This window comes from Apodemus sylvaticus, chromosome 11, assembly GCF_947179515.1.
Source record: "Apodemus sylvaticus chromosome 11, mApoSyl1.1, whole genome shotgun sequence".
Lineage (NCBI taxonomy): Eukaryota > Metazoa > Chordata > Mammalia > Rodentia > Muridae > Apodemus > Apodemus sylvaticus.
In genome coordinates this window covers 104,309,949-104,325,925 of record NC_067482.1, presented here as the reverse complement: position 1 = coordinate 104,325,925, position 15,977 = coordinate 104,309,949, and the positions used below count along the sequence as shown (strand labels likewise).

The 15,977-nt window shown below is 39.9% G+C and overlaps 1 protein-coding gene across 1 annotated transcript in view; it reads right to left on the bottom strand.

Moving 5' to 3' along the window:
- The window catches only part of Efemp1 (EGF containing fibulin extracellular matrix protein 1), a 67,939-nt gene that overhangs the window by 14,300 nt on the left and 37,662 nt on the right, over positions 1–15,977 (bottom strand). Inside the window, exon 5 of the mRNA XM_052199173.1 lies at positions 3,363–3,485. Within this exon, the coding sequence (XP_052055133.1) occupies positions 3,363–3,485 (123 nt within the window). The remainder of the gene's footprint in view (positions 1–3,362; positions 3,486–15,977) is intronic.

Genomic DNA, 15,977 nt, shown 5'->3' with positions numbered 1-15,977 from the left:
ACAAAAACAGAACCAAGTTGTGTCTCAGGAAATTCTCAGTAGAAATAATGTAGAAACATCTCAGGAAGACCTTGAGTTAGAAATAATCTTCCACTCTCCCTCCCTCAGTCTCTCTTGTTTAGCCTTTCTCTTAAAATTAGGATATATGTGTTTTAAATATAATTTTTCATTAGTAAAGTAAGACATTAAGAAAAAAATACCACTGTCACACCCAGGTTAGCAGTGAATAAATGAGCTGAGATGTAAAAAGAGAAGAGTAATTGAGACTGTCCCACACACACATGAGGATATCTGCTTAGTGCATCAAAAACTCAATTAAAATGAGAAAGAGAATGGAGTGATGCAGTACCTAGTTAAGAGAGAAGAGATGTGGGTGGGATCAGCTGGTGACTGTTGCTTTGCCGTTTAAACATTTATAGCTTGATGTCCAGAGCGTGAGAGGAAAGCTTGCCATGTGTATCTTAGAAGTTTTGTTAGCATCAAATGAAAGAACATCATGAAAGAAAAGGATGCTACACAAGTGACCTTTTGAGAATGTCCTGATGTTGGGTGAAGTGTTCCATCTTGTGTCCTCTGATAAATATTTCCAACTATGAAGTGCTCAGCTGAGAACTTGCAGGGATGGACCCTCTTAGAATCATAATAAAATATCATTACTATACTCTGTGTCCTTTGCCTTACAGAAACTTTGTAATTTTATGAGGTCCCATTTGTCAATTCTTGATCTTGGAGCATAAACTATTAGTGTTCTGTTCAGGAAATTTTCCCCTGTGTCCATGTACTCAAGGCTCTTCCCCAGTTTCTCTTCTATTAGTTTCAGTCTGCCTGGTTTTATGTGGAGGTCCTTGATCTACTTGGACTTGAGCTTAGTACAAGGAGATAAGAATGGATTTGTTTGTATTCTTCTGCCTGCTAGCTGCCAGTTGAACAAGCACCTTTTGTTGAAAAGGCCTTTTTCCACTCTATGGTTTTAGCTCCTTTGTCGAAGATCAAGTGACCATAGGTGTGTGGGTTCATTTCTGGGTCTTCAGTTCTATTCCATTGATCTAGCTGCCTGTCACTGTACCAATACCATGCAGTTTTTAACACTATTCCTCTGCCGTACTGCTTGAGGTCCAGGATACTGATTCCCCCAGAATTTCTTTTACTGTTGAGAATAGTTTTAGCTATCCTGGGGTTTTTTGTTATTCCAGATGAATTTGAGAATTGCTTTTTCTAATTCTTTGAAGAACTGAGTTGGGATTTTGAAATCAGATACACTGAAACTAACAGAAAAGAAATTGGGTAAGAGCCTTGAGTACATGGGCACAGGGGAAAATTTCCTGAACAGAATACCAATAGCTTATTCTGTAAGATCAGTAATAGAAAGGAGTAGAAGAGACAGACAGAGCACCGAGATGCTCAATGGCCTGTTGATTTCAGTCGTCCGTGGAGTATGGATCAGTCCATAAGACATACTGAAACTCAGAATGCATGTTTAGCCATGGCAATTGAAACCAACACATCATTTTTTATGTAGTCTGATGCTTTTACCGAAGTTATCAGACTATAACCAATTGGAAACTTCTAAAAGAGTTCTATTTCATCTTAACTTGATGAGGAAGGAGAGACTAATTAGATTTGGATAGAGCATGGCTTCTAGGGGAGGTGACTCTGAAGTAACAGTGGACTAAGGGTTTGGAGAGGAGTGTCTCATTATTCTGGCAAGCATCTGTGGAGACAGATGCACAAATTTATAACCACTGAGAAGAAACTGTGTAGCTGTGCTGGTGCAATATAACTGATGAGAAAGTACGTTCATGTTCTACTAAGGAAAGTGGAATTACCTTTGTAGGCAAGGGCAAAGTCAGCACACACATGATCAGATATGAAATTATTTTTCTACTTTCTGATAATGACTGTCACTATGTGTTACTTTGTCTTAGTTTACCCTGCAGTGGGCTGTGTTGCTACTGTACTGTCATGCCTTCAGTGTTTATTTTCTTAGCTAACCCAAAGAGCTCTGGCATCTGTGGAATTTTCCAGCACTTTTCTTCTGCATCAAAGCTTCCAGAATTACAAACCCTGTTCTTAAGTCTCGGTACCCATTCCAGCATCTAGACACAACCTGTGGCAGCTAGAGAGCTATGGTCCACGAGGAGCTAAGTGCTGACATACTTGTGTCAACAGCTCACTTCCTCAGGTGGAAATTGATGCTGGCTGCCTGTCCCCAAACTCTCACTTGTTCCTAAGAGAAAATCTGGCCTTTCCACTGGTCTGTGGTAAGAGTTTGGGTGTGTAAACAGATGGGCAAAGGGAGCCAATCACAGTTTCATGTCTTCTGCTGGGCCTCTTGCTTAAGCCAGAGTGCTGTTTTACTTCAGTGCATGCCAGCTGGCCTTCTCAAACTGTATTCCTCAATTCATTCAGAATGCATGCAGGTGAGACACACATGTACGGGATACTGTGTGGGGACTGTGGCAGTAACAGTGACACAAGCTGACATGGCCTCAGACCTCAGGGAGGTTTCCTCTCAGTCCCCTCAGGCATAGTGTTTCATTCTGCACTTGAAACACCAGCAAACACTTGCAGTGTAAAGAGGCTTTAGACTAGTGGTTCTCAACCTGTGAGTTGCAACCCGTTTAGTGGTTGCATATCAAATATCTTTCATATCAGATATTTATATTATGATTCATGACAGTAGCAAAATTACAGTTTTGAAGTAGAAAAAGTAATTTTGTGATTGGGACTTACCACAGCAGGAGGAAGTGTCTTAAAGGGCTGCAGAATTAGGAAGGTTGAGAACCTCTACTTTAGAGTCTGTTAACTTATGCCTATGATCCCAGTCAGTCAAATGGCACAAGACCATACATCTGCTGAGCACTGCCACTCTTGACCAGCTCCTGAGTTGGGACTAGTGCCATCTCAGCAGGACAAATGAACAAAGCAATACACAGAGCACTTAAGTAATCATGGACTCAGATGATTTAGTGGTAGAGCGGACATTTGACCTCAGCACCTGTTACATGCACCATGTTCTGCTGTGCAGTGGAAAATGAAGCCCCCATCACAAGTATGATAGTGACACAACTCCTAACTTAAAATGTAGTTCTTAGTTGTCTTTACTGTTCCATCCAGACCAGAGTTTTGCTTTCACTTAGTCTTTACACTAATATAGTCTACATCCTATATACTATATCATATTTAGGACAGGTTCAACCTTAAAGTTCCTTTTGCTAGTTGAAAACTTCTAGCAAATGGTTATATAAATATAATATATATAAATAGAATGTTATATCATTCTTCAATCAAGTAGGAGGGCTTTGCTTTGATGCAGAAAGATTCCCAAGACAAAATTCTTAACATTGCACTGAAGAACTTACCCACACACTGTTCACCTCGCTTCTGATACCCAGGAAGACACTGACATGTGAAGGAGCCACGTACATTGATACACACTTGGTCCGTTCTACAGTTGTGGGTCCCCGAGGTGCACTCATCAATGTCTAGGAAAGAATTCCAGTTGCTTGTGAAACATGGAGGTTCATTTGCATGTCATTTGCACTTTGGTTTTCTTAAACTGAATTTTATTTTATTCTTAAAAGGTATTATCATACATTATGTTGAAGGTATTTCAAATGAAAAAATATTTTAAATGTTTATAAAATAATTTCAGAGCTTCCCAAGTATACACCTGAGATTGATGCTAACAGTTCTCATGCTTATCTAGCACCTTTGGCTGCTTTCAGCTACAGCAAAAGCCTCATTCTGTCTTTTTCCTTGTATCTGTCACCCACCACTTTATGAGGAGGCACGGGGCCTTCCCCAAGAGAGTGTTATACATTCACTCATCAGGGATATACCGATGATAATTAACAATAGCTACTTGGAGGGCTGAGGCAGGAGGATCTCTAGTTTTGCCTGGGCTACAGAGGAAGTTCAAGCCTATTCTAAGCGCTGCCTCAAAAGTAGAAGTAAAATGGGAATAGCAACACGCATGCATAACTTTTTTATTATGAAACTCAAAATGAGAAGTACTAATTTGGTACAGTGATAGGCAGGCAGATCAATGGAAAAGGATTGAAGATCCAGAAATGAATGCACACACCTATGGCCACTTGATCCTCGACAAAGGAGCTGAAAACATCCAATGGAAAAAAGATAGACTTTTCAACAAATGGTGCTGGTTCAGCTGGAGGTCAGCATGCAGAAGAATGCAGAATTGATCCATCCTTATCTCCTCGTACTAAGCTCAACTCCAAATGGATCAAGGACCTCCACATAAAGCCAGACACTCTGAAGCTAATAGAAAAGAAACTGGGAAAGACCCTTGAGGACATCGGTACAGGGGGAAAGTTCCTGAACAGAACACCAATAGTGTATGCTCTAAGATCAAGAATTGACAAATGGGACCTCATAAAACTACAAAGTTTCTGTAAGGCAAAGGACACCATCAAGAGGACAAATCGGCAACCAACTAATTGGGAAAAGATCTTCACCAACTCTACATCAGCTAGAGGGCTAATAGCCAATATATATAAAGAACTCAAGAAGTTAGACCCCAGACAACCAAATAACCCTATTAAAAATGGGGTACAGAGCTAAACAAGAATTTTTACCTGAAGAACTTCGGATGGCAGAGAAGCATCTTAAAAAATGCTCAACTTCATTAGTCATTAGGGAAATGCAAATCAAAACAACCCTGAGATTTCACCTTACACCTGAATGGCTAAGATTAAAAACTCAAGAGACAGCAGGTATTGGCAAGGATGTGGAGAAAGAGGAACACTCCTCCACTGCTGGTGGGGTTGCAAATTGATACAACCACTCTGGAAATCAGTCTGGAGGTTCCTCAGAAAACTGGGCACATCACTTCCAGAGGATCCTGCTATACCACTCCTGGGCATATACCCAGAGGATTCCCCACCATGTAATAAGGATACATGCTCTACTATGTTCATAGCAGCCCTATTTATAATAGTCAGAAGCTGGAAAGAACCCAGGTATCCTTCAACGGAAGAATGGCTGCAAAAAATGTGGTATATCTACACAATGGAGTACTATTCAGTCATTAGAAACAAAAATGGATGGAGCTAGAGAATATCATACTAAGTGAGGTAACCCAGTCTCAAAAGATCAATCATAGTATGCACTCACTAATAAGTGGATATTAGCCTAGAAAATTGGAATACCTAAAACATAATCCTCACATCAAATGAGGTACAAGAAGAATTGAGGAGTGGCCCCTGGTTCTGGAAAGACTCAGTATAGCATTATAGAGCAAAACTAGAACAGGGAAGTGGGAAGGGGTGGATGGGAGAACAGGGGGAGGGAAGGGGGGGCTATGTGACTTTCGGGGAGTGGGGCTCCAGAAAAGGGGAAAATCATTTGAAATGTAAATAAAAATATATCGAATAAAAAAATACTGAAAAAAGAGAAGTACCAATTTGATCATATTCTGAGAGAGATACATTTTTGTAGGTTAAAATACATATTTCCCTAAGACATTTTACTGTTAGGAGTAATTGATGCATGCGTCTTCTGTTGGAGGAAAGTCACAGTTCTGGAAAAGCAGGTTAAAAGTATTACAAAATGTATTATTTCTAGATGACCAATTACTTCTGCATAAAACCAGGACAGGCTTGCTGAGGACAGAGAAGAGGCTTGTTAGATCATTACTGTTGGAGACCAGGGAAGTGCCTTAAGGTAGTGGGTCAGTAATCATTTAAAATAAGAGCCTCTAGGAACAAGAATTATTTATGCCCCCTGTTCCCATCTAAAGCAGAGAATGCACTTTGTGTAATTTTCCTTTCAATTTTTCTGTGATTTTAAGGGGAATTAAATTGTTGCACTTACACTAAGCAATGCCATAAGGTAAGCAGTTGATTTTATAGTAAGGTTGTTCTGAGATGACCACTACACTTAGCTGGGTGTAGAAATAATAAGATCAATTCTTTCCAAAAAAAGAGGAGAAGAGGATAAGGATACTCAAATATAGTACGCTGCTCACTGGGCAATAAGCTAGTGGATTTTCTTTGACATGTAATTCTTTGAACCTGATTTTAAACTTTTAACTAAGGATTTTGTTGTTGTTCTGAAATGTATTAACACTATTACTGCAATGCTATTTTCCAATCCACCACCAAGTGACCTTTCTAGGTACAAGGCCCTGGAGCAGCAACCCTGCTGGGAAGTTACTGCTGCCTTTCATGCCTCATTATTTTCTCAAATGCACTTGATGAAAACTTTTCTACTGGGGATTCTTTGGAGCTTTATAACTTACTAATGCAGAAATGACAGCAGAATTCCTATTGTTTTATGTCAGGAACATTTGCCAACATTTGCAGTGATAACAGCCCTGAGAGATATAGCCCTGCTAGATTCAGCTGTGGCAAGTTCCCTCTGTCCATGCTGGCCAGAGATCAAGGACGTGGGCCACTTGGCACTGCTAAAGGAGGCCTGGCCAGCAACGGAGGCTTTTCTTTTTGTAACCACTCTGTGCAAATCATGTTTCTCATACCCTGCAATTTCCTTCCTACTTTCCCACCGTTTATTTGGAGTGTCTTTGATAAACTGACTAACATTTCCATTGGGATCGATGTATCGTAAAAAAGGTTTTGAGCATACAAACATGCTCGGCTCCTTCCTAAGAGTCTGCTTTATTTAGCTTCTGAAGATAATTATTTAACAAAAATATTTGGTGAGTTACAGTAATTTAATGAAAGCAAAGCTCCAAATACTACTAGTACCACCACTCCAACTACTCCACTACATTGTTTTCCTTTCTTTACCCAAAACAAAAGAAAGCTGAGCTCGAACTCACCTTGATCACAAGGAAGTGACTGTTAACTGGCAAGTGTCTCTTTTCACTCACCAGGACTTATAAATGCTAAAAGCAGCTTCATCTAATTTTTTGTTTATAGCCACTCTGACTACAGTGTAGAATATTCATTCTCCTGAGCTCCCACACATAGCAGGTTATTTAATGCTGAAGAATATCAACAGACTTAATTTCTGTGGACTGTCTTTACTTAAAGATATATATATATATATATATATATATATATATATATATATATATATGCCATAATGATTCCCCAGCATGTAATAAGGATACATGCTCCACTATGTTCATAGCAGCCCTATTTATAATAGCCAGAAGCTGGAAAGAACCCAGATGTCCCTCAACGGAGGAATGGATACAAAAATGTGGTATATATACACAATGGAGTACTACTCAGCCATTAGACACAATGAATTCATGAAATTCTCAGGCAAATGGATGGAGCTGGAGATCATACTAAGTGAGGTAACCCAGTCTCAAAAGATCAATCATGCTATGTGCTCACTAATAAGTGGATATTAGCCTGGAAAACTGGAATACCCAAAACATAATCCACACATCAAATGAGGTACAAGAAGAACGGAGGAGTGGCCCCTGGTTCTGGAAAGACTCAGTGTAGCAGTATAGGCCAAAACCAGAACAGGGAAGTGGGAAGGGGTAGGTGGGAGGACAGGGGGCTTATGTGACTTTCGGGGAGTGGGGGGCCAGAAAAGGGGAAATCATTTGAAATGTAAATAAAAATATATCGAATAAAAAAAAACAATAAAAAACGTGGAAACTGAACAATACTCTACTCAATGATACCTTGGTCAAGGAAGAAATAAAGAAAGAAATTAAAGACTTTTTAGAACATAATGAAAATGAAAACACAACATACCCAAATCTATGGGACACAATGAAAGCAGTGCTAAGAGGAAAACTCATAGCCCTGAGTGCCTCCAAAAAGAAAATGGAGAGAGCATACATTACCAACTTAATGACACACCTGAAAGCCCTAGAACAAAAAGAAGCTATTTCACCCAGGAGGAGTAGAAGGCAGGAAATCATCAAACTCAGGGCCGAAATCAATCAAGTAGAAACAAAGAGAACCATACAAAAAATCAACAAAACCAGGAGCTGGTTCTTTGAGAAAATCAACAAGATAGATAAACCCTTAGCCAGACTGACCAAAGGGCACAGAGAAAGTATCCAAATTAACAAACTTAGAAATGAAAAGGGAGACATAACAACGGAAACTGAGGAAATCCAAAAAATCATCAGATCCTACTACAAGAGCCTGTACTCAACACAACTGGAGAATCTGGAGGAAATGGACAATTTCCTTGACAGATACCAAATACCAAAATTAAATCAGGACCAACTAGACCATCTGAACAGTCCCATAAAGCCTAAAGAAATAGAAGGAGTCATAGAAAGTCTTCCAACCAAAAAAAGCACAGGACCAGATGGTTTCAGTGCAGAATTCTACCAGACCTTCAAAGAAGAGTTAACACCAATACTCTTCAAACTATTCCACAAAATAGAAACAGAAGGAACACTACCCAATTCCTTCTACGAAGCCACAATTACGCTGATACCAAAGCCACACAAAGATCCAACAAAGAAAGAGAACTTCAGACCAATTTCCCTTATGAACATCGATGCAAAAATACTCAATAAAATTCTTGCCAACCGAATCCAAGAACACATCAAAACGATCATCCACCATGATCAAGTAGGCTTTATCCCGGGAATGCAGGGTTGGTTCAATATACGGAAATCCATCAATACAATCCACTACATAAACAAACTCAAAGAACAAAACCACATGGTCATTTCATTGGATGCTGAAAAAGCATTTGACAAAATTCAGCATCCTTTCATGCTTAAAGTCTTGGAGAGAACAGGAATTCAAGGCCCATACCTAAACATAGTAAAAGCAATATACAGCAAACCGGTAGCCAGCATCAAACTAAATGGAGAGAAACTTGAAGCAATCCCACTGAAATCAGGGACCAGACAAGGCTGCCCCCTTTCTCCTTATCTTTTCAATATTGTACTTGAGGTACTAGCTCGGGCAATTCGACAACATAAGGAGGTCAAAGGGATACAAATTGGAAAGGAGGAAGTCAAACTATCATTATTTGCAGACGACATGATAGTCTACCTAAGTGACCCAAAAAACTCCACTAGAGAGCTCCTACAGCTGATAAACAACTTCAGCAAAGTGGCAGGTTATAAAATCAACTCAAGCAAATCAGTGGCCTTCCTATACTCAAAGGATAAGCAGGCTGAGAAAGAAATTAGGGAAATGACCCCCTTCACAATAGCCACAAACAGTATAAAGTATCTTGGGGTGACTCTTACCAAACATGTGAAAGATCTGTATGACAAGAACTTCAAGACTCTGAAGAAGGAAATGGAAGAAGACCTCAAAAAATGGGAAAACCTCCCATGCTCATGGATCGGTAGAATCAATATAGTTAAAATGGCCATTTTGCCTAAAGCACTATACAGATTCAATGCAATACCCATCAAAATCCCAACTCAATTCTTCACAGAGTTAGAAAGAGCAATTATCAAATTCATCTGGAACAACAAAAAACCCAGGATAGCTAAAACTATTCTCAGCAACAAAAGAAAATCTGGGGGAATCAGTATCCCTGACCTCAAGCAATACTACAGAGCAATAGTGTTAAAAACTGCATGGTATTGGTACAGTGACAGGCAGGAGGATCAATGGAACAGGATTGAAGATCCAGAAATGAACCCACACACCTATGGCCACAGACAAAGAGGCTGAAAACATCCAATGGAAAAAAGATAGCCTTTTCAACAAATGGTGCTGGTTCAACTGGAGGTCAGCATGCAGAAGAATGCGAATTGATCCATCCTTGTCTCCTTGTACTAAGCTCAAATCCAAATGGATCAAGGACCTCCACATAAAACCAGACACTCTGAAGCTAATAGAAAAGAAACTGGGGAAGACCCTTGAGGACATCGGTACAGGGAGAAAGTTTCTGAACAGAACACCAATAGCGTATGCTCTAAGAGCAAGAATTGACAAATGGGACCTCATAACGTTACAGAGTTTCTGTAAGGCAAAGGACACCATCAAGAGGACAGATCGGCAACCAACAAATTGGGAAAAGATCTTCACCAATCCTACATCAGATAGAGGGCTAATATCCAATATATATAAAGAACTCAAGAAGTTAGACTCCAGAAAACCGAACAACCCTATTAAAAAATGGGGTACAGAGTTAAACAAAGAATTCTCACCTGAAGAACTTCGGATGGCAGAGAAGCATCTTAAAAAATGCTCAACTTCATTAGTCATTAGGGAAATGCAAATCAAAACAACCCTAAGATTTCATCTTACACCAGTCAGAATGGCTAAGATTAAAAATTCAGGAGACAGCAGGTGTTGGAGAGGGTGCGGAGAAAGAGGAACACTCTTCCACTGCTGGTGGGGTTGCAAATTGGTACAACCACTCTGGAAATCAGTCTGGCGGTTCCTCAGAAAACTGGGCACCTCACTTCCAGAAGATCCTGCTATACCACTCCTGGGCATATACCCAGAGGATTCCCCACCATGTATTAAGGATACATGCTCTACTATGTTCATAGCAGCCCTATTTATAATTGCCAGATGCTGGAAAGAACCCAGGTATCCCTCAACAGAAGAGTGGATGCAAAAAATGTGGTATATCTACACAATGGAGTACTATTCAGCCATCAGAAACAATGAATTCATGAAATTCTTAGGCAAATGGATGGAGCTAGAGAACATCATACTAAGTGAGGTAACCTAGACTCAAAAGGTGAATCATGGTATGCACTCACTAATAAGTGGTTATTAACCTAGAAAACTGGAATACCCAAAACATAATCCACACATCAAAGGAGATACAAGAAGAAAGCAGGAGTGGTCCCTGGTTCTGGAAAGACTCAGTGAAACAGTATTTGGCAAAACCAGAACGGGGAACTGGGAAGGGGTGGGAGGGAGGACAGGGGAAGAGAAGGGGGCTTACGGGACTTTCGGAGAGTGGGGGGGGCTAGAAAAGGGGAAATCATTTGAAATGTAAATAAATTATATCGAATAAAAAAATAACAATAAAAAAACAATATAATTGAAAAAAATAGATGCCATAATGCTATTATTTGGAAGACCCATCATTGCTTGTTTATACACCCACACAAAGTCATGTCAACCATTATATATTTCTAAACTCTCTCATGCTCCTTTTCTACTTGCTTGTGTCTGTCTTTCTATTATCAGAAGGTACAGTGTGAGCCGTTGCTTACTAAGCTGCACAGTCATTGCTTTTGCCTTTGTTGTTTGTAGGCAAAACTAACTTCCTCCATCTGCATGGTCAATGCCCCGCTTCATTTGACAGGAAAATGACTCAGGTCGGCCATTTTCTCCTGAGAATCTAGGAACAAGCACTCTGAGGAAAGTATTTTTTGTGTTTGTTTCTGTTCATCTATCATTTGCCCTTACAGTTAAGCTCATTTTTCCCTGCTTACTATAATGCATCAAATGTGATGGGTTTTCAGTAAATGTTTACCTAATTAATGGATCAATGAATCATTACTGTTTCCTGGGAACTGGTATTCAAAGTTCACAGAAAGTTGGACCAGTGTTTTAGATTATGGAAGTAAAATTCTTAAGGCAGAATAACGGGTGAGACCCAAGGAGCACAATAGAATCAACAATTTGCCTCTGACTGGAAACAGGTAGAGCAGTAAATTGAGTCACAGGAGTCTCATAGCCTGACCGCATCACTCAGAGCAAGCAGAGGCATTGCAGAGGAAGCATTTTCTGAAGGACAATCAAAGGGGTGAGCTGGTAGAGGAAGGAAGCCCCACAGGAAGAGACACGGGGACTGCAGAGAATGGCAGAGTTCTGAAGCCAGCATGGCTGCGGGGGATGTCTGTGAGAAACCTGGTGCCAAGCTGGGCAACCTGTGCTCATAAATGCTTGCTCAAGTCATGAGCAAAATTCAGAGACTTCAGTGTGAGATTTTGAGGGTTTTGTATTGAACACCGTAGTAAGTAACTCTCAAAGAAGCAGCCATGGACTAATGCTAACATTACCAAAGGGGAGGGGGAGGCAAATAACAGAATCTGCTTCCTAAAATCCTGTAACACTTTTAATCATGCTGATGGAGAGAGAATAGCTAAAGGCATTATTTAGTGATTTTCACACACACACACACACACACACACACACACACACACACACACACACACCTACAGTTCCCTTTTTGTGGTTGATAAAATTTTAGGTCCCCTTGGTACTTTAAATAATTCAGCATAACAATCTTTAGTGAGCTCTCTATCAGGCTGAGCCCCAGTCAGTGTTACCGCAAATCTGACCTTGTTGCACAGCTGACATAGGGATAGTGTCCATTCCCTGGTGTTCCTTAGGCCCTGCGTAGGCCTTTGTTCTCTGTATTTGGCTCCTTCCCTGCATTCTGACTCATAGTTTCCAAATCCCTGACTCATGCTGCTCCTTCTCTCTTATGCAATATTTTAATCTCTGCAATGTTCTTTTCATAATTTGATAACTTACCACGACATGGAGTCACTTCAGTGTGTGTTATGGGCAAGGGTAACCTGTGGTTTGAGTGCTCCTTACAGCCATGTCAGCTCACTGGCTTTGTGCTGCTTTAGTTTAAGAGATGACTCCAAACGACTTTTGAAGAAGGCACTATAGACTATCAGTAAACAAACAGAAAGGAGGAAGGGAGTGAAGCTCTGGCATCAGTGAACTTTTCAGTAAGAGAAGTTGACTGGATAAGGGCTTCAAGGATTTGGAGAATTGGTTTCATTTTCAAAATTATCCTAGAAGATAAGAAAGTCACAACAAGACCAAAGGACATTGTGTTCCATCTCTGCTTAATTTAGTAGTGACTACTTGTAATTACAGTCTTTGTATGCCATTAAAGTTGATGATTGAAATCTACCTAGAGGAAAGTAGTAATACAGGTTTCTGTAGACATTTCGTAAAATTCTAAATAAATTGGCATCAAGTAGATACACACTTTGCTATATGGAAAGGTATTATTGAAGAAGTTGGATTTCTAAAGCTCTGACTTACTCCAAGGAGCCTCCCGAAACAGGTGGTCCTATGATCTGCAGTTAACAGGTCCTATGATCTGCAGTTAACAGGTCCTATGATCTGCAGTTAACAGGTCCTATGATCTGCAGGTAACAGGTGATACGGGAGCATGGCACTTAGATGTACAGTCAGCCTCATGGGGTTACTGTAAACTGAAGTTCAGCTCCATCCAAGGTTTCCCTTTGTTCCTTGCAATTTAGTTTGTCAGAGACTTCTTTCCCAGGAGTTGTGTGTGGGTAGCAAAGGGTGTGCTGCTGCCATGTATATTTAAATTTTTTCCAGGATTAGAGAGGATTGTTAATTATGTCATGACTGGTTTCTTCCCTGTGTTTCTTCTGGTTAGAGTTAGATTCCTAACTCTCTGTGTTTTGTTTCTCTTCCCACTTTATAGTCAGTTATCAACAATTTTTGTCAAAGATTTCCTGGTTCCCTTTTCCTTCATTTATAGAGCTGGGATCAGATTTGTCTGGGCAAAAGGCCCAGTTCCAGTTAGCTTTTCACCCTTCTGGAAATCTCAGCAAGAATTTACCCATGCTAAGCAGTTTTACTCTTTTAGTAAAAGAGATATTTACTAACAAGGGAGAACTGTCATCATCATGGCCAGAGTAGATTTATAGTTCTAGATTCTTATCAATTCTGGCAAAACATAGGTAAAAATTTGGTGTGCCTTCAATGATAAACAAAAACATTATCAAAATCAGCTTTTTGCCCTCTTGATGGTTCAGGCTTTATTCTAGGAGATGACCAAATCAAGTGTTCTGTAGAATTTTGTGATATGTTGTTCCCATGTGGAAGAGAGCATACCACATGTGTTGGGGCTAGTCCTTCAACAGTGAGGGTGGATTTTCACTGAAGATGGACCCCTGCTCACTGACATTCCCATGAGATGAGAGATTTCATGTCTAATCAGATGGAGTTCATCATATCATTAATAAATGTGGGAAGAAAACCAAGTGGTGCACATGAGTGTTGAATCTGTTTTATCTGTACTACTCACAAAGCAGATATACTCATTAAGTCACTGGCTGACATGGGAGAGGAGCAAGAAAGCAAAGCTTCAAGTACTCATTCTTAGTGCTCTCTGGGCACTGGCAAAGTGAGGCTGACCACAGCCAGAGCATGAAAACATCTTCTACAGATAAATACTGCAGTATTGGGGTATTTTCAGGCATCTGTGTGAATGTATCATACTCAGATGAACTCTTTTTTTCCTCAAAAATAATTACTCACCAAATATATTTAGGGAAAGATGCCCTAGAATAGGGGATTCTGTGCCCATTGATCCAACTGTAACCTTGGAGAGCATAATTATTTTGAAATAAGCAGTGCTACCAGTCTTTGCTTTGGGGTAGCTCAGTACTAGGAATAAAAACCCTTTTGTGTGACAATTCAAGTTTGTTCCATACAGGTTGGTTATCTGTTTACAAATTGATGATCTTGGGAGTGATTATGGTCCTACCTATGGCATAATGTGGTTATATCCAGTTGTGTTCTGCTGTTATCTCCAACTGGCCAGTTTTTGGCCCCCAAGTCAGATTCTGGAGAGTGATAAGGCACTCCACATTCTGAGCTTCCTAAATCTGCCAGGAGCAATGCGACTTGAGTTTTGGGCTCCTTTCTGGAGGCCTTACTGGATTACTCAGTACCCCAAGCAAAAGCACACACATTCCTGACAAGTTCCTTCAGGCAAGCCGTCACTCACAGTCACAAAAGCTTCTGGCTATGGCAATGCCAATAACAACAAGCATGGCCTTGCGACCTCCTAATTACATGAGCCCAGTTATATTCTGGTTCATTCAACACTAAGTAGATTTTGTTCCTGCTAAGCACACTACCAAATGGTGAATATAACTTGGCATTATTTCTCCAACTCGTTAAAGGCCTTATGACTTTTTAAAAGTACTCATTCGCAACTCTTGATTTCAGACAGTGATACCGTATTGATTAGATTTTCCTGCCCACTTTATCACTTATGATATTTACACACAATATTCCTTATATATTTTTCTGACTTCCAATGTAACACTTTGTTACACAGTAACAAACTGTTAAGGTAAAGGGTTAGGGGGGCTAGACTCAAAAATATTGCAACTACTTCTCTGTATTTCTGTTTTAGATTCAGAATTCTTTGGAATAAAGAGTAGTAGAGGATAGATGTGTGGGTAAATTGAAGTGAATAATGGTTGTAGAAAACAATAATTAGTTTTTCAGGGCTGAAGAGACAGCTCAGTGGCTAAGAACACTGTTTGCTTTTCCAGAGGTCCTGAGTTTGATTCCCAGCAACCACATGGTAACTCACAAACATCTGTAATGGGATCTTCTGGCATGCAGGCATAGATGCAGATACTAATGTATATAATAAAAAATCAATAAAATCTTTAAAAAATAATTACTTTTTCAGAGGCATAAGATGTTTAAAATTAAAATATAAAGGAAAGTATGTGATTTGTAAAATATTTAAAATAGATGGATAGAGAGTATTGGGAGGTGGCTTGGGGGGAGAAATCTCTTGCTAGAAAGGTGTGAGGACCAGAATTTGGATCCCTGGAAACCATATAAAAGCCAGATGTGGTGCTCATTTCTGTCCTCTCAGTGGAACTCTGGTGATCTGAGCTGCAGAGACAAGATAAGTCCCCAAAGTTCAAGAGCCAGCTATTCTGACTTTCATAGTGGTAAGCAACATAAAACACTCAAAACAAAATGGAAGACAAAGACAGACACCTAGCATCTTCCATGCTTAGGGAGTAGGTTCCCCTGTATTTTCACATGTGAGAACTCACACATATGAATACCAACATATATGAACACAAACACATATGATCATAAATGCATACAAACACTAAGCTGAACTCCAAATGGATCAAGGACCTCCACATAAAGCCAGACACTCTGAAGCTAATAGAAAAGAAACTGGGAAAGACCCTTGAGGACATCGGTACAGAGGGAAAGTTCCTGAACAGAACACCAATAGCTTATGCTTTAAGATCAAGAATTGACAAATGGGACCTCATAAAATTACAAAGTTTCTGTAAGGCAAAGGATACCATC